The sequence below is a fragment of the Sebastes umbrosus genome, chromosome 1 (genome assembly GCF_015220745.1).
Source record: "Sebastes umbrosus isolate fSebUmb1 chromosome 1, fSebUmb1.pri, whole genome shotgun sequence".
Lineage (NCBI taxonomy): Eukaryota > Metazoa > Chordata > Actinopteri > Perciformes > Sebastidae > Sebastes > Sebastes umbrosus.
The window spans coordinates 30480168-30506807 of NC_051269.1; the positions used below are offsets into that span (position 1 = coordinate 30480168).

Genomic DNA, 26640 nt, shown 5'->3' on the forward strand with positions numbered 1-26640 from the left:
TTTGTTTCGTTTCAATTTACAGCGTTAATCACGTTGTTTAAAACTGCAACCGTAATCCAGGAGAAAACACGTTTCCCTCAAAACATAATTGAGAATGCAGTTTAGTTTTATGGGAACGTAATTTAGTAGGAGACCGGGTTGCTCGTACAGTAATTCTGGAGTCATGCAGCCACTTAGCTTAGCTTAGCATAAAGACTGGAAACAGGGGGAAACAGCTAGCCTGGTTCTAGCCGACTATCAGCACCGGGACCAGTAACTTCCTGGAGTCACTGCTGGTTTCCTGACAACTCATCCTGGCCAAGAAATCAACACGTTTTCATTCCAACTCGTCACATACTGACGCTTTGTCAGACCCCTCGGCGTCACTTTTCAGTCGCAGTAAACACATGGTTTATGTTGTGAATTAAAAAAAAATGCTTTCTCAGGTTTAGGCAACAAAACCACTTAGTTAGGTTTAGGGAAAAACAACATGGTTGGGCTTAAAATTACTACTTTTTACAGTAAAAATGTGACTTGATGTATTGATCACAGGATGAGAACAAACAGCTGATTGTACACTCTGTGTGTGTGTTTGTCTTTTCGTTCTTTAAACTGTCACTGTGTTGGAAAAATAGATACATGCAGCAAATTCCTAAGGTCCTGACAGGTGACACTCATTGCCCTTAAAGTCTATTTCAGTTTCTGTGTTGTATAGTCAACATAAATGGACAGAAGTGTCAGACAGACAGGACAATGTGAGATATACGACTGTGAGCATTCGTGCAAGGTTATAAATGTCGCCAAACGGAGAAACTCGGGGCTCTCAGCCCTGAACATTCATGTCGATGGTTGTTTGCCCACTTGCAGGTGTTTATTAAAACTTTAAAAGACGCTCTCTCGATTTTCGAGTCCTTTTTCACAGAAATTGCCTCCACAGTCACCACAGCACTTTCCCTGTGGATGGATTTACATTGTAGTTAATGGAAAGCCCGGTGCGTCTCATATCGCCATTAAAGGGTGACGAACGCTGACGGCTGTGACAAAGCGTCGGTATTTGACTCCCTGGGAATGACAACGGGTTGGAGAAATAGCACTGGCACATAACCCCTCCTGTAAAACATTGAATTGTAATTTTTACACTTCAGTTTTTTTGCGCATTTAACAAATGAGATATAACATGTTATTTGATCATCTTTACAGGTGCTGGAAGGTGGATTTTGTTGTAGCTGTTTCATATTTACTGAGCAGCCATGAGAGTGGCATCGATCTTCTCATTTGACCCCACAAGAAAGCAATTTCCCAAAGATGTTGAACTATTCCTTTAGAGGACAGTTATTACAGCTCAGGATCAGGGACGACATATAATCTACTGTTGCTGTTATTTCTGTTCCTCTGCACACAATAAAACACTCCTGTGTATGTGCCTGTGTGTGAATCAACAGCTGCTCCCATTTCATAATTGGAAGCTGATTTGATAGTCAGAGGTGAGGAATGTGGAAGGACGCTGCCATGTTCATCTGCTTGGTGCACGAGACCCTGGACGGTCCAGAGAGTCCTCGTTCACCTCGACAGGAAGCTGCCAGTTACTGTGGAACCAAAACAAAGGCAACCAGCAAAACTACGCTGTAACAAATGTGTTTAAAAATCATGATATAAGTTTTGATTAAATTACCATTGTGTATTTGTGAATCACCAACATGTGAATAAATATGTCAATACCAACTAAGCAATAGAAATTAAAGAGGACTTATTGTGCTTATTTTCATTGTGCTAACTTGTATTTCAGGTTTCTACAAGAACATGTTTACATGCTTTAATGTTTGATGTGATTGGTCTACCGAACCAAGCTCTTTGGACGCCGCTTGCTTTATTTGAGGGGGCGCCAAACTAGTCTCTCTGCAAATGTGTTACTTGGTGACATCACCACGTTACGGAAGAAAAAGCGGGACTTCAATCAAGGCGTTTCAGGCAGTTCAGTGTTTCTGTTGGGGAGATTAACTCTCTTTAGCGTGGACTTGGGCTTTGTAACTTTTAAGACCTTTTAAGCTGGGGACACACCAACCCGACATCAGAGAACTAGCGGTGATGAAGGCTGCCTGTTGCGTCGCCTTATATCGCCTTTGTTTTAGCTGACAAGTTGCACCCGAACACACCGCAAAGATTACAGCTAACGGACAGTTAGCACGTACGTTCTGCACCAGCGTGAGATGAAATAACTCTCCCTACCAACAGGCGGCGGTAGTCTGTATTCGTCATTCAAAAAGGGAAACCGGAAGACCGAGGACTGCAGATATACAAGCTGTTGTTATGATACGTACATGAAATAAAGTGGCTTCTGCCGACCATCACTCTCACTCACCACTTAGCTTCATTCCAGATTCGTTGTGAAAACATCCGTGTATTTAAATAATCAGATGAGATGAAGATGAAAAATGAGAAGGGCCTTCTTAATTTTACTCGTTGGCTTGCTTTCCTCATTTCCGTTTCTCTTCTCGTGCACTGATTCGTTTAAGCTGAACCGCCTATCAGGGTGATTTCTTTCACCGACGGACGCCACCGCCAATTCAAGATGCTGAATCAGCCAAAAAACTCCGACAAGGGCAGACTAGAGCCGACAGTGCAGGACACACTGAAAAAACTAGGCCGACAGACGCTCACCGATGGCCCTAAACTGTCCGACAGCCGACAGTCGGCTTGGTGTGTCAGGGCTTTTGTATACAAGCACAAAAACTATATAACACACTAAAGGAAAGGGGAAAAGCACAAAAACATAGTAGGTCCTCTTTAAAGCTATTGTGTTGTAAAGGGAGAACTGTGGGTGCGGTTGAATGGTGAAGAGTCAGTCACCAACGGAAGTAAGAGGATAGAGAACATGAGCTCTTTAGGAAGCTGATGACAAGAAAATGTCTCCGCTCTCATTGTTCAGCGCTGGAAGAGGTGGGGGCGACTGAATCTTGTACAAACACATGAGACTTTTATGTAGCCACGATGTAATGTCAACAGTCTTCACGGCCTTTTGAAGCTTGTATTTGGTTTATTTATGCGGGATTTCTGTTTTTATTGCACCATAATTGTACAGTATCACATTTAGCTGATGTGATGATATCAGATAAAAGAAGAGAATCTCCCTCATTAACACATTGTGATCCTGTGAATTAGCTGAAATGAGGGGGAATTTTTAATTTGATACAATTTGAGAGTGCTCTTGTTACATCCTGTTAAAAAAAAATCCCCAGCAGTCGATGACAAATTGGCAAGTTATGCATGTAAAGCAGCAGGGAGGGCGACTATTTGAAATGTGTTGATATGAATTAGCTCAAAGAGTCGTTGTCGTAGTGGCAGGATTTGTAAAAAATCATCCAATGGGTGACATTTTTACTTGAACAGCCTCTCTAAATTATCTGTCTTCATTTTCAATTTCTTTAAAAATGATTTATGTGTGACAAAATATTTGGATCATAAAGCTAGTCTGGTCTGCTCAGCTGTAAAGTAAGTAATATACATTATGCCTGTATTCTATCACAAACAAAAAGACAAACAGACAATCCTGTTGGAATAGATCTCTCTAACACTATCATTGCTCACACAAACTCTGACCCTTAAGCCCCACACAGAGCACGAATCCTACAAATAGTTCAGAGTCAAAGCCCGGCTGTCTCACATGAGTGATTGTACACACAAATTGAACAGGAGGTTATCAAGTTGTTAGTAAAAATGAAGCCTGTCTCAGAAAAAGCCTCAGAAGATTTGCTGCTGTGAATTAGACCTCGCGCCCCGCCACGCCTCCACACATCAATCACAGGAAAACACTCTCATCAGTGACACCCTCCAGGTGTCACCATGGCAGGAGCAGACATAGCCTGTCTGTCATGCGCTGTATTTCTCTGTATCATCATGTGTGACCCAAGAAACACAACTGATGATATGATTTGCATTGTAGTGAGCGGTGGTGATGTCACTGTGTGTAAAAGAATCATTTATTTTATCTAACCTATCCTTATTTTTTTAATATCAATAAGTAAAGACCATTCTCAATAACACCCTCAACAAAGTTGGAGATAAGTTGTGGTTTTAAATGAAATTAGGCTCATTCAGATCATTATTGTTGGTATTATGGTCCTATTCTCATTTATCTTGAGAAGTAAAATACACTAAATAGGCTAACATGGAGTGTTTTTATATTTGAAATGGTATGTGATAGAGTCTTCTCATTTATTTCTAAACATTTGTTGTCGCTGAAGTCAAGTATATGGAGGACCACAAGGGTCACGTAAATAATAATAGAGCATTTAATTGATGAAAGACTAATTGTACAATAAAAAAAATAGACATTAATAGATGTATCATGTATATATGAATAAATGGACAAAATTACAAAGTATTTCATTATTTGACATTTTAACGGGCAATTAAAAGAAGAATTATGAAAAGAATTTTACAATACAATACAATACAATACATTAATGAATTCATCAATAAATAAATAATGGAATTTAAAATTCTATTTGAAAATGCAGTTTAAAAAGTGAAATAAATAACTGGATTCACAAACTGAATTAAGAATACAGGTTTTAATCAGGCATTTAAAATGGCCACTCTTGTGGTCCTCCATACAAGTACAAGGGCGTTTTTTGTGTTGTTGTTTTTTTATCACTAATTTTACTTCTATTTACTATTTATCACAAGTGTAAAAACAAAAGTCACATGAAAAAATTCTTGATAATAAATCAGCAGCTGCGATACAGCAGAGAAGAAGATAAGATAAGATAAGATAAGATAAGATAAGATACGATAGAAGTTTATTAATCCCGAAGGAAATTCTTGTGCCAGAGATTGCTCAAAATTACAACAAAATTACAACAAGTTCAAGTGTATAAAATACAAGTGTATAAAATACAAGTGTATAAAATAAAAAGTACTATTTCTAGCACCAGTACCTATTAGAATAACAATTAAGTAAGATAAATTTAGTAAAATTAGTAAATAAGAAAAGTAAAATAAAAAAGGTAAAGTAAGCTAAAAAAAAAAAAAAAAAGAAGATTAAGCTGCATTTTTTTTTAAATTTTTTATTCGCTATCAAAAATATACATACAACAAGGCACTGTCAATTATCACAACAGTAAGAAAAAACAACTTTAGGTTGAGCATGGGCAACAACATTTGTCAAAGATAACATTCAAATTAAATAATATATATAATAATAATAAATAAATAAAGTAAAACTGGTCAAGGAACAAGTGATACAAAATAATAAAATAATAAAATAATAAATAAATGAATATATATATATATATATTTATTTATTTATTTATATATGTATTTATATATGTATATATTTATTCATATATGTAAATATATATTTGTATATATATATATTTATTAATTTATTTATATATATATATATTATATATTCATTTATTTATTCACTTTTTTGTCAGTCATAATCGACAATGATTTACTATTAGCAGTTTAAGAAGCTGCAGGTGTGGAAAAAGGTAAGTTCAAAGTCTCAAAAGTCAACATACAGTATTTATCATGATATGTAGTGCTATAAACACAGGTTTGACAACTGTTAAGAGAGAGCTTCAGTTTCAGTTTCCCAGTGTGAAGCTCAGTCATTCCTCATGTATATCATATCCATATTTGTAAGAGCATGAATTATACATACAGTAGCCTAGGCCTGTATGCTATTTTATAGCCTCCCTGGTTCATTTGCAGTTGTATTGTTTGTTCGTGAAGTGGACTATCCACTACAGATTTCATATGACACTCTTTACTCATATTGTAGAAATCACAAAAAAGTAGGTACCTTTCTCGTTTCACTCAATGAGTCTTCATTCAGATTACAGAGTGCAAAAGTGTGATCAGAAAAAATCTCAGTAATCCAGCCCTTGATGACATGGCGATAGTTATGTCAGTGAATGATGCACGGCGAGTTTAGTTTCATTACTTCTGCTATTGACGGGAAAGTTACTATTTTTGGAACCTCTGAAAATAACCAGCTGATGGCTAACAGGGTTTAAGAGTGGGATGTGCTTTGTAGGGTTTCTTGTAATTGCTTTTGAGTGCACAATTACTATCAAGAGGATGAATCACGAGTCATGACCTAGTTTGGTCTGGTACTGAGACATCTTAAAAGGTCTCGTGAGCACCAGAATGAATGAAAAAATTCCCACAGTGAGTCATAACAGCTTGTAAAGTGAAAACAGTGACTGCCCTGCACCTGAAAAACAAAGGTTTGGTTGACTCATGTCAGAGTACAATTTGTGTACTTGGCATGAGATTTAAAAAAAGTCCACTGTTTACTAAATTACTATAAAATTGCAAGTGGTTCCTCAACAATTAACATGAATGTTTTCAGACTTACTTCAAAGTTGAAATAAAAAAAGAAAACAACATTGGATGAGAAAAAAATTAGCCAACAAACTATTTGCCCTGCAAGCACCTGCGTTAGGGCTGCAATTAATAAACCATTATTTTCATTGTGTTCATTGTTTGGTCTATATAATGGTGAAAAATGTCGATCAGTGTTCCCCAGAGCCCAAGATGACGTCCTCAAATGTCTTGTTTTGTCCACAATAGGGCTGTCCCGAATACCATTTTTTGGAATGGAAGCTTTGGTGAGAAATATTTGAAGGCATCCAAAGCTTAGCGGAGCGGCAGGCTGTGTTCATCGTCCCAAATGTCAATGCCGCTGCCATACTGAAACCACGAGGGACATGGCGCCACTTGCGTGCACACAAACACACACACACCTGTGCTGACAGAAAAGGCTTGAACTGAACGTGCCACACACGTATACGTTACTACCAGCGCCTGCGACGGTTAAGACAAAACGATAGTCGCATAAACTTGTTGATTTTTTTTTTAATTTAACGACTATTCGAGAAATCGAAAATCATGACCCATGCCTAATACGAATAGTGATTTGGAGGTCAAATACCATGGCAACGGTCAAAGCTTCGAAGCATTCGGGTCAGCCCTAGTCCACAACTCAAAAACATTCAGTTTACTGTCATAGAGGAGTAAGGAAACCAGAAAATATTCACATTTAAGAAGCTGGAATTTTAAAAAATTACTCAAACCGATTAATTGATTATCAAAATAGTTAGCGATTAATTTAATAGTTGACAACTAATCCATTAATCATTTGTTGCAGCTCTAACCTACAGTGTTGTTCTTAAGAACTGAAAGAATATAGCAACGATGATGTTGCTATAAGAGATTCAAATTGCATTAATATAGCCAAAATAGTGGCCATAACTGAGCACCACAGATATGCTGCATGCATTTAAGTAGAGTATAATGAAGTTATATTCCCAAACTGTTGCTCTATGACAAAACATATGGTTCCTGGGCTCATAATTCGTGATGAAAGCTCCCCTGTGTTAGTGCTGTGTCTGGTTCGGGTTAAGGGGGTAATTATATGACAGTATAGTTCAGCCCAACTAGTTTGTAGCCTGGAGGAAGCACAATCACTGCTGACTGTAGTTTCCTGTCCAATAGCTGCAGCACACAAGTCTGAGGCAAAGTATAGTGGGAGTAAAGAGAGAGGAGAGAGACCGAGCAGAGGATACTGCTCATTTTAACAGTTAAACAAGTTTGGGACGCTGGTGCTTGTTTTTTTGTTTTGCAGAAAAGGAAAAACGTGCAGACAAAGAGTATAAGAGTATTCAGCGAGCTGCTGCCTGCAGAGACTTCCCAACATCTGGTCCGCTGGAGGACGGGGCGAGCCGGAGAGAGAAGAGAGGAACTTTTTGGAGGCGGAGAGAAAACTTATCTTCGCTGGAAGAAGAAGAAAAATGCATTGAATTATTGGGAGTTATTTGGGGTCACCTACATGAGCCGAAAAGAGATCTGGTGGTCGTGTAAGGTGACGAGAGAGGAGGGAAAGAGGACGGGATAAGTAGAGAAGTCCACCTGGAGCGGTCAGAGGATGAATTAGCTGAAGGCTTTTTGGCTGCACCGCGTCCCAGCCAGAGAGAAGGTAAGTTGTTGTTGTTGTTGTTGTTGTTGTTGTGGTGGTGGAATCAAAGTGATTTACTGTGCAGATGTAATCTAGGCAGAGAGAAAGGATCGACACACTGCAGCTGAACTCGGTGTGAGCATGCAGGGACTCGTTTAGGGAGGCAGACATGCAATAAAGGTAAACACAATACACCCGTTATTATAGAGCAGTAAGTAGGCTATAGGCTAATTACACTTTCAGTTTCAGCATACATTTTTCTTGAAATTTAGACTTTTCTATTTATGAAACCTGTGTACACCTATAGGTTACACATTTAAATAAGTTTGGCAATGTTTTTTTAAGTGTGCGTAAACTTCTTTTTACTGTTTCAAAAGTCTAAAACTATAATCCCACTGTTGTTATTTAATGGTGCAGACATTTCTTATGAACTCATCAAGCGCTTTCACTAAAACTCTCCAGCTCTATAGGTTGTCAAAACTTTTCGGGGGCAGTGAGTGCGAGATCGAAGCCGCGGGAGCGCGCAAACAGCTGTCCACAGCTGGGCTGCTCTGGCAGGGCTGGCGCGCGCCAAACACACGGTTGGCACGTGACACACTCAATTAGTCCCGTGTTAATGATGAGGGGAGAACGTGCCCGGTGCTCAGGTGCTGCTGCTGCCTGCTCGACTCCTCTCTAAAATATCAGATAACAACACACGTGGATGGGTTACAGGAAGATAAGAATAAAAATAAGTCATCTCATTAAGCGTATTTGTCGCCTAGCAACCATTTAGTGAGCACTTAAAGGTGCAGTATAGGCTGAATGTTTTTGGCATCATTGGGCAAAAATTTCCATAATAACCTTTCAGCATATTGTTATTCAAGTGTTCTGAGAGAAAACTAGACTTCTGCACCTCCTATTGGCTCTGTTTTCAGTTTTTAAAAACTATCCCGTGACGGGAGACTTTGGCCAATCACAGGTCATTTCAGAGAGAGAGCGTTCCTATTGGCTGTTCATTCAACAGAGGCAGCTGTCAAACTAGGCAGCGCTGATCAAATATGAATCAATGTTTTGTTACTGTAAAGCCTATTTTTCGCCTCAGATGTTTTCAGAAACATCTTGTAGTGTACTGTTTAGCTGTAGAATGAGAAAGTTTGCTCCGGCTGGTGGGCAATGCTTGGTATTCCTCAACTGATCTCAACATGGCTGCCGGGGTCAAAAACAATCTCATTTTACAGCTAAACAGTACACTACAAGATGTTTCTGAAAACAGTTGAGGAGAGAAATAGGAATTACAGTAACAGAATATTGATTTATATTTGATCAGCGCTGCCTCGTTTGACCGTTTGATCAGAGTTTGCGAGTGATTGACAGCTGCTCAGAGACGGCAAGGCTCCAGCTCGGCTCTGATTGGTTGTTTTCCTCCGGTCTGTGAAATCTTGCAGATGCCGTTAGGAGCACCGGAGGACACAGAGGCACATGATTTTTTTTTTTTTCAGATTACCTGTCTCATGCACTACTGTCAGGATATAGTGACCTTTTTATGAAAAATAACTTTTTTTAATCATATTTGCTCCAATTCTACCCACTGCAGCTTTAAGTCAACGATAGTCAGCGTCCTGTTGCTTGTGCTCGCACTACGTAGATGCGAGCATCATTCAAAACAGTGAGGCGACACACACAAGACTGAATGTGCATTAGTCAGCTAAAACCACAATATCACTACATATTTCACATGCTTGGGAGTAATGTTAGCTTACTAAACAAAGGTTCATCCATGAATCGAAGGCCCTGCCGATGTTTATACTAGTTTTCCCCCCTGACGTCGGACATATTTTTGTTTTGCAAGACGGGCTTCACTAGATATAGCTTTGGTTTTTTTTGTGCTTCCGTGGAGTTTGTGTTGGAGCCTGAGTTGTGGTGGGGGCTGGTTGGTCGTTGGCATTTGCAGACTCCATTTCTAACCGAATGTTAGCTTTGGTTGCACACTGTTAGCCCTGAAGCGGAGCTGATGAGAGTAAAGGCACTCTTGAGCGTGCATGACATCACATTCGTTGGGATTTTCCCGTAGAAACGAGCCCGGGTTCTTCACATTAAAAACAATCTTCAGGCTGATAGAGGAAACCCAGAAAGTTGCCGAAGGTCTCATTTTTTAGGTTGGGTTACAACCTGTTCACACATTGGCAATAAATAATAAAACGATTAAAAAAACATTTCAACGTGTAAAAACTTACATACAGTCCCTTTAATTATCATTTTACCTTTTTCCTACACCTTTTCTCCTTGCTGCATTTGTTACTGTTGTCTTTTTATCTGATGTTGCTGGTTATATATAGCTTTAAATACTACCCATATTGTTATTGTTTTCACAACACAAGTTTAATGAGTTTAAACACTATTAATTAAAGTAGGCTATGATTAGACACATCCGTTGTCTTACCACTGTTTCATGAAAGAAGCACGCCAGGCCCGTCCTTTAGTGATTTTTTATAGCTGTAAGGGATTCATGCCGGTTCAGGTTGTGCCTGATTGTACATCTGTCTCGACAGACGACCTGTTGGCTCGTTGCTCAATTTATAAAGACAATCTTTCATGTGACCCATGCGATCATCTCTGTGATAATATTTTTGGTTCTTTCTCCTCTCTATGCTTCAGGCTCACTCCTTGGCCCCTCCACCTCCTCCCATAAGAGCCAGGCCTACGCCCATGGATGAGGAGAGGAGTGCCCCTGCCATCTCCCCAGAGCCACCTGATGAGGGGGACCCCAGTCTACCAGCTCCACAACCCAGCTCACACGCAACCTCGACCGCAGAGAGAGTGAACAACTGCCCGAACCCAAAGCCCTGTCCTAGTCCAGGTAAGGAAGATGTTGCAAAACCAGACAGATTGGAGAAAGAACAAGAGCCAGTCCCATCACTGAACAGTTATGCGATGGGTCTGAACAAGCCTTGAATAAGATAATGTTATAACTACTACCATTAAACCTTTGATGTTTTTTGGTGTGTGTATATGAGTGTGGCTGCCTCAAAAAAGTGAGACAGTAAGTAAGTTATAAAGAAATTAAGCCATTTATTATGAAAAAGAGGAGCTGGTGGATTTGTGCTGGGAGAGGAGACCTCTCTATGCTCTGTCATGCATGTAAACCTCATTATTACGGCTGTGTATTGGCAAGAATTTGGCGATATGATATGTATTATGATACAGGGATTACGATGCAACATATTGCGATTAGGGCTGTCAAAGTTAAAGCAATAATAACATGTTAACCCAAATTAGTTTTAAAGCCACTAATTTCTTTAACGCATTAGAGCATCAGTTGCATTGCGACTGGCATCATATGAAATTACAAAACCTAATGAATCCATTGGTAGCAACCATGTTATACTGGCTTGTTGTGAAAGAAGCTAAATAATGCTCCAAACTTATGCTACATTTTGGCAAGGAAAAACTGTCATGGCCATTTTCAAAGGGGTCCCTTGACCTCTGACTTAAAGATATATGAATGAAAATGGGTTTGATGGGTACCCACGTGTCTCCCCTTTACAGACATGCCCACTTAATGGTAATCACATGCAGTTTGAGGCAAGTCATAGTCAAGTCAGCACACTGACACACTGACAGCTGTTGTTGCCTGTTGGGCTTGACTTTGAGCACATTTTTTATGCTAAATGCAGTACCTGTGAGGGTTTCTGGACAATATTTGTCATTGTTTTGTGTTGTTAATTGATTTAAAATAATAAATATATACATACATTTGCATAAAGCAAGCATATTTGTCCACTCTCATGTTGATAAGAGTATTAAATACTTGACAGTTCTCTCTTTTAAGGTACATTTTGAACAGATAAAAAATTTGTGAATAATTTGCAATTATTCACGGTTAACTATGGACAATAATGCAATTAACAGCGATTAAATATTTTAGTAATTTATTCAGTTGACAGCCCTATTTGTGATATATTGTGATTTTTTAAATCTAATTTTGGTACTTGTTATAATTTAAAGAGCAAACCACCATATGAATAAAATCTGAGTAAAACAAAGTTTACTTTTTTATGTAATCAGAACAGCGGGATCTGCAATTATCACAGCCCCTGTGAAATCCAACATCATAGCTCTGCTTTATGTGCAATATGAGCCACAAATCTTGTAAACTATTAATTAGAAAATGATAGTGTTTTTGAGAATCAATACAGCATCACAAGATATAATATTGCAATACTCAAGTGTATCGATATTTTCTCACACCCCTACTCATTATAGTCAAAGGCTGGCCAGTATGTGAGTGGATATGTAGCTGGACACAGTTTCCATTCTTTACAAGCTATAGAAGACCTTCTTACCCCAAAACAATAACAGACCAAAATATTCACCTTTGTGGAAGTGTGTATTGGTTGATGTTAGTTTTCCAGAGTGTAATAGTCTTGAGTCACTGTCATGTCATGTTATATAATTACTAATCGCTAATGGTAGACCCAGAAACGGAGCTGTAGTGACTCACACCAAATCCCCCGAAAAATCCTTGTGTGTTTTTGGCGGACGTCATGGTGATTCATTAGGTCAGAGGCCCTCTCGCTGACAGATAAAAACAGTTGTGTACGGAGGTGATCGGTCTGTGTGGGGGACCGCCGCCTTGGATGATCTGAGGGGTCAGGGCCAATTCAGCGCTGTGGAACGCTTAAAGGCCGCAATGGGACTCCTGGGAATTGGGGAATGAACCCATGACCCTTCCCCCTTTGTGTGATTGGTCATGGTGAGGGTTGACCGACAACTGAGGCGGGAACGAGGGACCATGGACCAACTCAGGGCAATATTGTGCCTGGATGACTCATCCAGGATCAGCCAGAATGACTCAAGTTCCCTTAAGCTTCTGTGAGAAAACGACAGCGCAGACTGTAGATCAGAGCGCGGGTCCAGTTGGGTAATTAGGGTAGGTGTGGTAAACAGTTAGGGAAGTGTGCAGAGATTTAAGTGCCTTGTTGCCATGGATACATGCCACAAAAACCTCCAACGTTTGATGAAGTTTTTTTGTTTTGTTTTTTAAAGACAAGTCTCAACCCAATCTATTCTAATTACTGTATTGAATGTGCAAAAGCGTAGAATCCAGACACGCACATCTCTGTTCTGCGCTACATTGTGGTTCACCATGATGAGTGTAAGTACAGCATCAGATTTAGTGATAATAACGCTGCGAAAAGTTTTAGAGTTATTAAACTGTAGCTTTGTGCCTGAACATGTTCTCGTGGCTTTGCTGACTTTACCTGTGCTTGCTCCTCAGGAAGCCAACACAAAGTATAACTGTGGCTTCTCCCACTAAAGTTAGACTGCTTGTCTGGCTGGCTGGTCTAATTTGTGTGTGTGTGCGCTGATGGTAGGTAGGTGAGCCAGGGTGGGGAGGAGTAGATTGGTCAGGCTACCACTGAGGGCAACAAGGCCCTGCTTTCAGTGCTCTGCTTCACCCCCCCGCCCGTCCCTCTGCCTGCAGAGTGCAGGACTTTGGAGCAGCACAACAGGCACATATAAAGATCTAACTGAGGCTTGAATCACATTTTTGACCATGGATGCATTATTAGAAAGGGATAACAGGTTCCAAGATGGGGCTCTTTATTTCAGTCAAAGCTGTTTAGCCAGTGCATACGCCAGAAAAGTTTTTCTTTCTTTCTGGTTTACCTCCATGTTGTACAGTCCATGACAAATGTGCATTAGTGCCTCTTTTCCTGTCCCTGACTAACCTGATAATCAGACTGAATTTCATTTACTTCATTAATTCGGACTGACATTAAGTTAGTTACTTTCTTGCTGGGGGGGGGGTTGCCCTAAACAATCAGTAGCAAGTGACGTATCCGTGCCACCAACAGCGTTTTTCATTGACATGGAATCTGTGGTGGCCGTTGCCCGGAGCAGTAAACGTTTTTCACATTGATCGAAAGATGTTGATTTAAAGGAGCATTGTGTAACATTTAGGGGGATCTATTACCTTAGAATGAGCCGTTTATATCTACATACGGAGCGGTTCCTCTCTCCACGGAGCCGGCCGCCATATTTCTACAGTTGCCCAGAACGGACAAACCAAACACTGTGTTAACTTTTCCTGCTTGGGCCGGAGTCGATAACGTTACACGCTCCAGAGTTAACCTGCGTCACTCCACTCATCTGCCGGGAAACAAGACACAGGAAACCTCTGTTGGTCTTGAGGAGCGGCAGCATTTATGTCTGCACAAACTGAAACGTCCACTGTACATCCACTTGATATTCTCAGAGCTAAACTAACTCTGTGTTCTGCTCCACTAGCTCACTTGTTCGCTCACACAAATTTGCCGCCGCTCTCTCTCTTGCTTCACCACTCACTTCCCACGTACACACACTCTACGCACCGAGTCTGCTATTCTCCAAATGACCTACGCTACTCTTACAACAACTCTAGATAGGGCCATTCACGTTTTCACGTCAGCCACCGTAGTTCTTCCACACGCTTCAAACTGAACAGATGTTACACACTGTACCTTTTAAGAGTTGCTATTTCTGTAAGTCGACTTACAACAACTTGAACATCTGTGTAAATGTCATCCACACCTGTAGCCATTTTTAATGAATGTCGCTAGTTAGCTAGTTAGTTATCTAGGAAGAAGACATGCCCATTCTTAATCTTGGTTGGTTGATCGGTCAACTTTCTCTATATCGGCTGAACCAGACCTACAGTATGTGAACAAATCTGAAATGTGGGTGTTGTTAGTTCACGGCTTGTACAACACTACAAATTGGCATGAACCCAGGTCACTTAATTGATGCTTTTGCCACAATGTGTTGTGTGCACAGTAGATGCTTGCCTGTCATAAAAGGGGGATGGACACAATACTATGTACATCTGTACAATCAAATGCAATTGGATGCAAGAAATAATGGCTTTTGTCAGTCAGGTGGTGTTGATTAATATCTGTGCTTAGTGTTTGAGGCCAGAGTTTAATCATGACAATGACCCGGCAGCATCAGCGCCAGCCAATCACAATGCACCTGATGAGTTCGGTGAGAGTTTTAGCCCTCTTGTCACCCCATATTTGGATAGCAGTCTTTTCTGTTTTAAGTGAATTGAGCTCGGCTCAGTCGTTACAAGGCCACTGAACAGTGGTGCGTGTGTGTGTGTGTTGACAGATGTGTGCCTCTCGCTGTTGTGAGTGTTGCTCTCACTCAGGCATGAAGATGCAATGAGGCTGTCTGTTTATATAGGAGCCTCTTACTGTACCACCACATGCTGATTCCTTCATTCTCTTTCACCACTGGCATCTCTCTCACTCTATTTTTTCACTTCCTCTGTCTTTTGTCTCTGTTTATCTTCCTTCATGTCAGTCTCTGTATTAGGGCAGAACAAGAAGTAGTTTTTATGTTGCAATTTTGAAAGAGTACAGTTTTCAAATCATTAGAGCTCTGATTCTAAATATGACTTTTATTATTATAAAAAAAGCATTAGTTTCTGATTCTATAGGAGGTTAAAGTATTATTTAAAGCTCGTTGATGTCGACAGCTATAACGGTACGTTCACACCCAAAGCGAACTTTTAGTGCGGTATCAAAGTCAAAGCATGTTATGTTGAGTGTTGACGGAGCAGCTACTATGTTAGCATAGCCTGGCACTGATCGATCCGAACTCCATTCAGAAAACAAGCAATTTAAAAGTTGTTTGCTTGTCGTCTTTTTCGGACAGACCTGACAAAGCATGGATTCAGACTTTTTACAAATTGGCATTATTATGTAGTTGTTTTGGCTTCCTTTTGATCTGTTTATTGCAATTAAATCACAGCACAATCTGGTTATTTTAGGTTCACACCGCAGTAGCGACGTGTTGTTTGCTAGATACAGTCAGTGCAATGGCACTGTATGTGAATACAGCCCGCCCCTGTGTGATGTTATGAACCCAGACATGATGGAGTTTGGTTTTCTGACATATCTGGGACTTCCACAACGTGCACAAAGCAGCAACAGCAGTTATTTCTTCCATGGTTGATGGAGGAAATGGCAGAAAGAAAAGTTGTTGGTATCTATGGAGATAAGCCTAAGCGTCTAGCGGGAATTAACACAAATGATTCCAGCGATCCAACTCGTGTGAGAACTTTGCTCTTGGTATGAATGCGTCATAAAACAGTTGTTGCCAGAAAATACAGCCAGCTGTTGCTCATTAATGTTTAATTTCACCTGTTGGCCAAACAAAATGAAGATTTTGGCTGTTGTTTGGTTAATATGATCTCTGGAAAAGGTCTTTACTTTTTATACTCACCTAAAGAGGCTTTAATCAAGAAACCCTTGTTTGATGTGGACTTTGTCCTTTTGCTGCTCAGAAAGACCAACTTAGTGGTTAGTCTTTATTTAAATAAACAATTTAGTATTGGTTGACCCCATCATGTCGATTTCAGTCAGGTAGCTTGCAGTTTGCTTGTTAGTTATCAAGTATAAATGACTGACAGCTGGTTGAATCTCTCAGTTAAACCTCAAAGCACATCATAGTGTTTTTTAAGTTTTTAATAAAGATTTCTGTATCGGGACCTCCAGGATTTGGGGCTGTGAAGCACCTCAATCTTTCAGTCGGTCAGTCAAGCTAACAGTGAGCTGTCAACAGTATATGATTAAGGTCATCAGTCTGACTGATATCAACTTTTAGTTAACCACTTTGTCAGATCATGAAGTTAGTCATTAGCTACAAATGTATCCTGTTGAAAACAGAGTGGATCACAAATACAGACCTGGAGTTTACTTGTTTATTTATGGAATGTAATCACAATAAAAATCGCAACCTCGATTGGCTATAAAATATTGGTCTGAAAAAATGCTATTAGATATTTTCATCAAATCTCTCAGCACTACTGTCAATATATTTTTGCCACCTTAACCTGTAATCACAGGTTTAGATGTTTGCTGGTTTATTCTGGTGCTCTCTTGTACTGTATAGAATAAAAATAATAAAATTCCTCCCTCTACATCACAGTCTAAACTACATTTATTTGATATATCTCTCTCTCTTCTCCAGCGTGCAGATGCAGCTATTTGCCTACTTGTCCCTTTTTAGTCCCTGAGGTTAGTCAAGGCTTGTGTCTAATTTGGTTTCTCACAGAGATAGAAATAAACCAGGAGCAGTTTGAGGCATTTTTACAGCATATTTGAACTACGAAAATGAGCCCGCTTTTTTTTTTTTTCCCTTCACCACCTCGCAAATATTTGATAAACTGTTGCTGCTGCTTTGGTGGCCTGCACTCACCCTCTCTCTCTCTCTCTCTCTCTCTCTCTCTCCCTCTCTCTCTCTCTCTCACCAACTCCTGACTTGAGTCTCCAAACCCTCCTAGCCCATGTCATATACTGTTGACAGTTGGTGTCAGCATGATGTGATAGTGCTGTCTTGTTGAGACACTTGAGCCAGGGGCCTGTTACTGTACATTTACTGCTACAGTGACAGATTTGATGGTTACCCCTTCAAGTGTGTGGTTGTTGTCTCTTCCAAGTCCAGTTGTGACAGAGGTGTTATGTAGATTCGACCGATACTGTTTTTTTATGCCACTATTGATGCATTAATTCCTTTATACACTGGGGGCATGACGAATAAATGACACAAAAATGCAAAATACTCGCCTGCAAATATTTCACATCAAAACTATTCATACCTGCAGCGTTGCCAATTTACGACAGTTGCAGCACTTTTTCAATAAAAGGTTTGAATAGATTCATGCAGACAGAGGACCAACTACCGGGATCCTATTGACCAAGAGTAGTGTCTTACATAAATTATTGTATAAACTAAACTACTTTAAGCTATTTTTGTTTCCATTTAGCGAAATGCTCTGAGTCAATTTTACTCCGGTAAACAGTTATGCAGTATATATGTCTAGAGCGTTTATCATGAAAGATATGAACGAAAGGAGTGGAAATGGTCTGCGCTGCCTATGTCAAAGTTGAAAGAAGTAATACAGTATGCTGTCTTAGTTCGGACAACGGAGCCTTTGTGTTGTTGTCATTGATAGTACATTTTGAGTATGAACGTTGTGCACAACGGGGTTGATTGATGCATTTATTCATGGTGTGAAAGCTAAAAGAAATTGATCTCATTCCGGAAAAGAATTGCGTCACTTTTCTGCGTGTGAAAGTACTCATGACAATAATAACAGCTTAAAAAACATATATTGACGTGCTAAGTAATCACAAAAAAAATCCCCCAGTGTGTAAAGGCCTTTAGAATAATACAAATCAGACAACAATATATCAATATAGATAACACCTAATAACTGTGTCATACTAGCTTGTTGCGAAGGAGGCTAAATAACGCTTCAGACTTACACTAAATTTTGGCGAGGAAAAACTGGCATGGCCATTTTCAAAGGGGTCCCTTGACCTCTGACTTCAAGATATGTGAATGAAAATGGGTTCTATGGGTACCCACGAGTCTCCCCTTTACAGACATGCCCACTTTATGATAATCACATGCAGTTTGGGGCAAGTCATAGTCAAGTCAGCACACTGACACACTGACAGCTGTTGTTGCGTGTTGGGCTGCAGTTTGCCATGTTATGATTTGAGCATATTTTTTATGCTAAATGCAGAACCTGTGAGGGTTTCTGGACCATATTTGTCTTTGTTTTGTGTTGTTAAGTGATTTCCAATAATAAATATATACATACATCTATATAAAGCAAGCATATTTGCCCACTCCCATGTCGATAAGAGTATTAAATACTTGACAAATCTCCCTTTAAGGTTTTGAACAGATAAAAACTGTGTGATTAATTTGCAATTAATCGTGATTAACAATTTTAATCAATTGACAGCCCTAATATATTGAGATGCAAATAAATCTAGCGAAAAAAATGCGCCCAGTGTGTAAAGGCCTTTAGAATAATATAAATCAGACAACAATATCAACTTCATATCTGTAATAACTCAATATAGGCCTGGAGCAGGCTATATACAGTACATTTGCAACTGTAGTTTGAGGATTGACGCTCTTTCTGAATGTGAAATCCTACTGAATTCTGTTTATCTTGTACTGTTTATGAGCGTTAGACTGTTTGTCCATAGATTCCATATTTTGCACAGTATAGAGCGTGTTTGTATATCTGATGGCGGTGTCCTTGTTTCAGGGTCCTCATGTTAAATGCAGCAGCGTAGCACTCATTTCGCAAAGCAGCTGTATTTTCCCAGGAACCAGAGGAATCTCAGAGACAAAGTATTACAATTAAATTCCCCTTAAGCCTGTTCAACAGCAGACAGTTTTTGTCTTTAATGAGCTTACACTGCTTGATTCTCTCAGCAGCTATAATCTCTAATTTTGGACATATTCCAGTGCTGCGCTCTCACAGCCCCTCTGTGCAATGTGTGTGTGTTTGTGGGTGTGTGTCTCTGTGTGTGTTTGTGTGCTTTTGGCTGGATTGCGGCTAAACAATTGCCTCTTCTTTCCTTTTTCTTTGTGTGTGTGCATGCGAGTATTTGTTGAGGGATACAGATAAAAACCGTTTGTGTAGTTATGTGTTCTCTTCTTTGTATTTTCCTTCGTCCTGGTCAGAACCCCAGCGGTTGTGTGTGGTTTCAATCAGTTCCAGTCATTACTGCTGGCCAGAGAGCTGCTACTGCGTCGGCTCCACTAACTCCGCTCTGCTGAACATTATTCTGCTCGGCTGCTCTTCACCTCATCTCATTGTATCTTCTTTCCACTTCTCTCAACTCGTATCTCTATCTTTGTGTTTTTAGCGATGAGTCAGCAGGGTGTGCACCCATTTCTGTCTGTGTATGTCTGAATAGTGCACTTTCAAGTAGACATGCAACTGTAATGGTCAGTTGTGTTATTGATTGACACAATTTTATTATACATTGCATTATATTATATCCCAATGTAACAATTACGATAAAAGATATTATAGCGGATCGAGATAAAAAAAACTCACAATCATTTGATGGTGGTGAATTTCCATTATCGGGATAATTGTGACTATCCTCACATGAGTGACTTGAAGTAGCTGTCTAGCTCACTATCAGGGCAGAGAAGTGAAAAATACAGGAATTTTCATGTAAGAGAACAGACTTACACAATGTTGCTATTTTTATTTATACAGGGAGACCTTATGTTTTATGATTACCTTATTCAAGATTCTTTGTTTGTTTTTCACTAAAAAGGATTTTCACTAAAAAAGGAGTTAATCACTCGCAAACTACGACCAAACGGTCAAACTATAGGCAGCTGATCAAATATGAATCAATATTCTGTTACTGTAATGCCTATTTCTCGCCTCAGATGTTTTCAGAAACATCTTGTAATGTACTGTGTAGCTGTAAAATGGAAAAGTTTGTGACTCGGCAGCCTTGTTGAGGTGCAGAAGTTTAGTTATCTCTCATAACGCTTGAATTATAATATGCTGAAAGGTTAATATGGAATTTTTGCCCAATGATGCCAAAAAATTGTTGCCTACTGAAGCTTTAAGTTTCTGTTGATTGAATAATCATTTATGCACAACTTTAAAGTATGTGACAGTGACAGCATTAAACATTCGCGCTACATGATGAAAGTTTCACTGCATTAACTCATCTGATGCATTCTGGATGCTCCTGTTGGCTCCTGTTTGTGGGGTGCATATGTCCTGTATGTCTTTGCCAAATTGATGTATACACCTAAGAGACCTTCTCTCCTTTGCACATTAGAAGTCTGTGCCTCTAAAGAAGTACGAGTGAAGCCGTAGAAACTGGGTTGAGGTAGATTAAAAGGCTGCAGGGAAACTCGGCTCAGCGCTCCTACTCAGAGATCATACCCAGAGGAACAGCAGGTTGTGCTCCCCCTCAGGTGATCCAGGACATGTCACGTCATTTGCCAGCTCACAAAGCCTGTATCTGTGTGTGCACGTGTGTGTGTGTGTGTGTGTGTGTTTATGCCCTATGTGATACATATGTTTTTGTTTTAATGGTTAACTGTTTGTTTACTAGCAGACTTAAATTCCTCTGGATCGCCCCCTCAGGCCCACTGACACGTGTACATGCACCAAAATTACAAACACGCACACACATGAACACGCACACACACAGTCAAGCATGCACAAACAAATACACATACTCACCCACACGTGTAAACACACAGCCAGATCTCCTCCGCGGCTCTTGATTGCTCTGGTCTGATTTGAATTAGAGGCTCATCTTTCTCAGATCTCAGAAATGGCTCTGAGGTCGAGCGGTTTGGTGGTTTGATGCTGATGCCAACACACAATTGGTTGAAGGCCTGCTTGGATGGCACTAGAGGTTCGGTGGGGATGTGTTTAGCTCCAACAATCGTGGTTTTGAACGTTTACAGAGAAAGCTTTGACTGAGTCACAAGACCTATACACTTTTAACCCATAGTACTCCGTTGGCAGCAGGAGTCTAAATGAGAATACATAACAGACTACTGTACTGAAGTATGAGGTGGTTCAGCTGAACAGATGGTTGAACACAGATTCAGTAAGAATGTGCAGGTGTTATACAGATATAAAGAGACTTGCTGTACATATTTATTGCACATCTTTAACATTTATTTTCCCAACAAAGGCAGCGATACAGACTTTTGTCACACTTCCAAGGAGCTTGCACAACTGTTGTCTCTCCTAGTTCAGCTAAATCTGTATTTCTCAGGGTGTTGTAATAATGGATTCTTTGTAAAATGATTTGCTGTGGAGTCACGGACCGTACACTGAAGAAGACTGCGTCCTTTCCTTTCCCGTAGTTTGCTTACGCTGGGCTCTCGTGTGGCTTTCATAATGACATAATTGCCCCCAAAAGCAGCTTCCACAGAATGGGAGCAAAACAACATGAGAGAGAGGATGAGCGTAACCGATAAATGCCACCTAAAGCGCTTTTTGTTTGAATTATATTACTGATCTGGATATTTTCAAAAACCTGCCAACTGTCTACAGTCATTAAAGTCAATTGTTGCCCGCCAGCACATGGTGAAATATTACTTTTTTATGATCCATCCTCAATATTTTGATAAATGGATACCAGCTGCATAGAACAATGGATGATTATAGGTAACGGATGAGCTAATTGATAGCTGATTATAGGAATATTAAACATGATGTTTAAACAGATAATCAAAAATACATGACTACATGTGTTGCTGGCTGGCTGGGCCTATGGACAGATTATGAACTGTATATAAGAAGTGGACGTAGTCACTGTGACGTCACCCATTGGTTTGTGGACTGCTGTTTTGAAGTCTCAAGTTCGACATTTTGCTTGTCGCCATCTTGGTATATGGCCGTCGACATGTTGTTTTTTTGTAACCAGAAGTCACACGGGAGGGTGGAGCTAAGTACAATCGACCACACATTTTCAGGCAACTAATAAGGTTATAATTAACTTTCATGAACTGAAAACACACTGTGAAAGGGTTAAAGTTGTAAGACGAAAACAGGGACTACTCCCAGACCGGGCAATACCGTGGTAGCAACCTGTCAATCACAAGGTAGCCACGCCCTAAAGCATCCCCTGTTTTATGGTCTATTTGACTCTAAATGGGACCATAATTTACTAAATGAACATCATGCTGTATTGAAGAAGACTTGAAACTAGCGATTGAGACCATAAACTCATGTTTACAATGTTTACTGAGGTAATAAATCAAGTGAGAAGTAGGCTCATTTTCTCATAAACTTCTATACAATCAGACTTCTTTTTGCAACCAGAGGAGTCGCCCCCTGCTGGCTATTAGAAAGAACGCAAGTTTAAGGCACTTCAGTATTGGCTTCACTTTTCAGACTTGGAGGTAGCCCACTGGGACAGATGTATGGACAGATTACATATATTGTCTTTTTGCATAGATTTTCTTTGAGACCTTTTAAACGCTGAGTGTTTTCCAAGGTAATTACAAGAAAGTAAAATAAGGATGTATGGGTGAATGGATAGACAGACATATACACTGCTTGCCAGTGACATGCACAACCTATAATACGCACACATATCTTTAAACTAGACATTTGGCTGCGTCGAGGGCAACAGTTCTCACTAGTGGCTTTCATATCTGAAGCTGGCTGATTGAGACTAATGGATACAACATGGGCCTCAGAAATGACTTCCACATGCAAGAGACAAGCATGTGTGTGTGAGGAGAGAGCTGGTAGATACAGGAAGGCAGCATTAGAGTGTGAGTGTTTTATGTGTGTTTGTGTACAGGTATGTGTGTGGGGTTTGTGTACCACCGTCTATGTAATAGAACGGAAGAGCAGGAAGCACTTCCCATCCCTTCAGGTCCTGTTTACTGTACGTCTACTCCAACTTCACACGCACAGAGATCCCATTACACACAAAAATGCCTGCAGATACATACACACACACACAAACTAATGAAAGTGAAGGCAAACACACAAATCCTCCAATGCTTAAAACACTGTTTCTCTTCATCAAGGTTAGACCACCTTACATAACCAAGTGATTCATACCAGTAGCTTTGATATACTTTGTTTTCTAAGAAAATAAAGATAGTGTTCCTTCAGACAGGGTAAGGGCACTTTCACAAGCCATAGTCCGTTTGGCTAGTCCATATCAGAGTTAAATTGATATTTTTGGTTCGTTTTCTATTTAGTCTGGTTCGGTTTCACAGTGCACAAATTAAAGCGGACTACATAAATAAATAAGTTGCTGAGGGTAGTGTACGAAGGAGCGAATTTATTTTTTTTCATCTCGAGAGCTGCCACTTCCATTTAGGAAATCGCGGCCTTTGAAAAATTGCTGTCGAAGTTTTTTCACTTTGACTCGGCACTGAATCCCTTCTCCTCCAGTTTATCTCAAATTACTTTATAAACGTCACTATTTTTGTGAACTTTATTTAGCATATTGTGTTTGTTCTCTTCGGCCCAGATGTCAAGCAAACATCAGACTTCTGCAGAAATCCAGGTCAGTCCTCTCTCACTCATGTTAACCTGTCCTTCACCTGTGTCCATCTCAACAAATTCCCACACAGGCAGCCTGCGTTTTGGTTCTCTTGGAAATGATCCGAGACCAGCTCTCGCAAGCATCTCAAACCGGTTGTTTTGGTCGGCACCAGAGTACGATTACTGCATTCACAACTGCCCAAACGAACCACACCAAAGATGGATTAAAACGGACTAAATGTTGGCTTGTGAAAGTTCCCTAAGGGTGCTTTGAACTTTGTAGCTTCATCCTGCTTCAACAATACAACATTACATTCATTAGCATTAACAGTGTATGGTGCCAAACAACAGCAGACAAAGGAGCAGCAGCTCTTGTTTGCCAAAGCAGAATTGTTGCCACATTGAAATCCATAATCAATTAATCATTAAACAAAAAATTAAACATATTTGGTATGAGTTTTTGGTTTTATGTCTCTGTTCGTCTGTGTTTCAGACACACAGCACACAAACAGTTACACGTACTGTGTAATGGAATTCAATAAAAACATGTGGCGAGACTTCACTTTATCAGCATCTTTGTCAGTAAGACTTACTGGTAGTTAGTCATTGTTACAATAACTGAACAAAATATGTAGCTGTCAGCAGTTAATAAAACACTCCTTTCCAATATCAGGAAAGTTATTTTTGAGAATTTATTCAGTACTTTCAAGTAGGTGGGGAAAATAAAGCAATGATCATAGCAGATTTTTTTTATTATATTAGTATGTCCACATATTTTCCTTTGTGTTAAAAGTAACATTGTAACCACTAGTGCTGCCCCCCTCTTAGTCGATTAGTGGACTAATCGGTTGTTTTGGTCTTAGTCGACTATTTCTTTAGCCGATTAGTCAGTTTTTATGCTTTTTCATGCTGAATGACTTATTTTAAAAAAACAATTCTCTTCTGAGCACATCTCTGGTAAACACAAGATTTAAAGTGGTGCTTTTGTGTGATTCTTTGTGGAGAAACTCAGTTTCACAGATCTGTCGATTAAATCAACTAAACGATTAGTCGACAAAATCGTTCGAGTGTTAGTCTAAGAATTTCTTTGGTCGAGGACAGCCCTAGTAATCAGAAACTCATGCCCATATCATGGAGTCAAATATTTTTTACAGGAAATATTACAGGAAATAAATGGAATAATTAAAAAATATGATTTATTAATTCATTGATCGGTCTATAGAAATTTAAAAAACAGTGAAAAATGAATCCAAGATGACGTCTTCAGATGTCTCATTTTATCTGATCAACAGTACAAAATCCAAAGAGATTCCATTTACAATGATATAAAACAGACAATAGCAGAGTTCATTTAGCAAATTACAAAGATTAATTGATTATCAGAATACATGCTGATTAATTTTCTGTCGATCTACTACTCGATTAATTGACTGATTGTTGCAGCTCTAGCATTAAGAAAAAAAAATGTTCACAGATTTGAGTCGTGATATCTCAGTACAGTATGATGATCTTGTCATTTCTCCATTTGATTATAGGAAGAGACAATAACTAATAATTCAGTATATAGCCCAGCCCTAAAATGTGTAATATGTGTGCTATCTTAGTAAATGGGAACCTCTCTTCAATAGTTAAAATAAGTTTACTTTGAAAGGTAGTTGTTGCCAATTTACATTTAAAAAGACAGCTCTGTCATGTGAATTGATTTGTATTTGCATTTTTATTAGGCACTTAGTGAGATCAGCTGATGATCAGCTTACCTTGGTGGTATTAATGACTTCATGTTCCTGCCTGGACCTCCATATGTGCCATGTTTACTTCACCTCAAGTAAAGCGTTTCAATCCAAATGATGAAAACCGTCGTTATATTTGGACAAGCATAAAATCAGAACCAGATAACTGGATACTATCAACTACTCATCTCATCCCTAGAAATCACTTTTAATCGTTTTTACTTCGTCGTTGAAATAAACCGCCTCTATTAGTTTTCTTTCACTTCACTCAAAGCAGTCTGTCTACAGCTGAGACACCTTTGCATAGACATTATACAGCATATGTTTAGCTGTAAAAGTGTGAATTTATCCATGGAGTTATGCCAAATATGTGAAGGAATTTATTTGTGAGAGCGAAGAGGGAATGTGAACTGGAGACGAAGAGTGCGAGAGGCAGGGGACAGGAAAAGAGAGGACAGATAGAGAAGTGAACGAGAGTGGATTGAGTAAATAAACATAGCCGGGAAGTGTTGAGTCCACGCACAGGACGCGGTTTGGCTTGTGTGTATGTGTGTGTGTGTGTGTTTATCAAACCCAGCTGGCTCCCATTTGCCCAGGAATGAGTCTGCACCTCTCAGAGGCCCAAGCCTGCCCTGCTTTGAAGGCCTCCGTGTAGTGTGTATGCATGCATGTATATATGTGTGTGTATAATAACAGCTTCATTAGGGCACTGCATGGTACCGGCGAGCACATAAAAACACCCAGACATGTATTTACTGTATGTATATTATGTGTACGTCCTCTTATGTGATCATTTTAAAACCACATACATTCACTCTTGGAACACAAACAGTCATCCCAGCACACACACACACACATAGACCCACACAGATTTCAGGTTTCACAAGCGTGCACATAGACCCCTAAACAGTCCCAAGGGGTTGGATTTAACTGCTTCCAGATGCAAGTTCAGGACAGAGCACACACATACAGACAAAATCTTCTGCTTTGTTGAAGTCAGCAGAACTACTCAGTTTAAATTAATTAAGTGCTAGTGGATGGGAAATGACATGGGAGTAGACAAGTTTACTACAAGTGGGAAAACAGCTTGCTGCTGATACCTGATAATATCCTCATGGAAAGCA

The 26640-nt window shown here is 39.7% G+C and overlaps 1 protein-coding gene across 1 annotated transcript in view; it reads left to right on the plus strand.

Moving 5' to 3' along the window:
* The first annotated feature begins 7474 nt into the window (after positions 1-7474).
* mdfi (MyoD family inhibitor) overlaps positions 7475-26640 on the plus strand; it is a 36101-nt gene continuing 16935 nt past the window's right edge. Inside the window, exons 1-2 of the mRNA XM_037786250.1 lie at positions 7475-7966; positions 10583-10784. Of these exons, the coding sequence (XP_037642178.1) occupies positions 10634-10784 (151 nt within the window). The 5' untranslated portion in view covers positions 7475-7966; positions 10583-10633. The remainder of the gene's footprint in view (positions 7967-10582; positions 10785-26640) is intronic.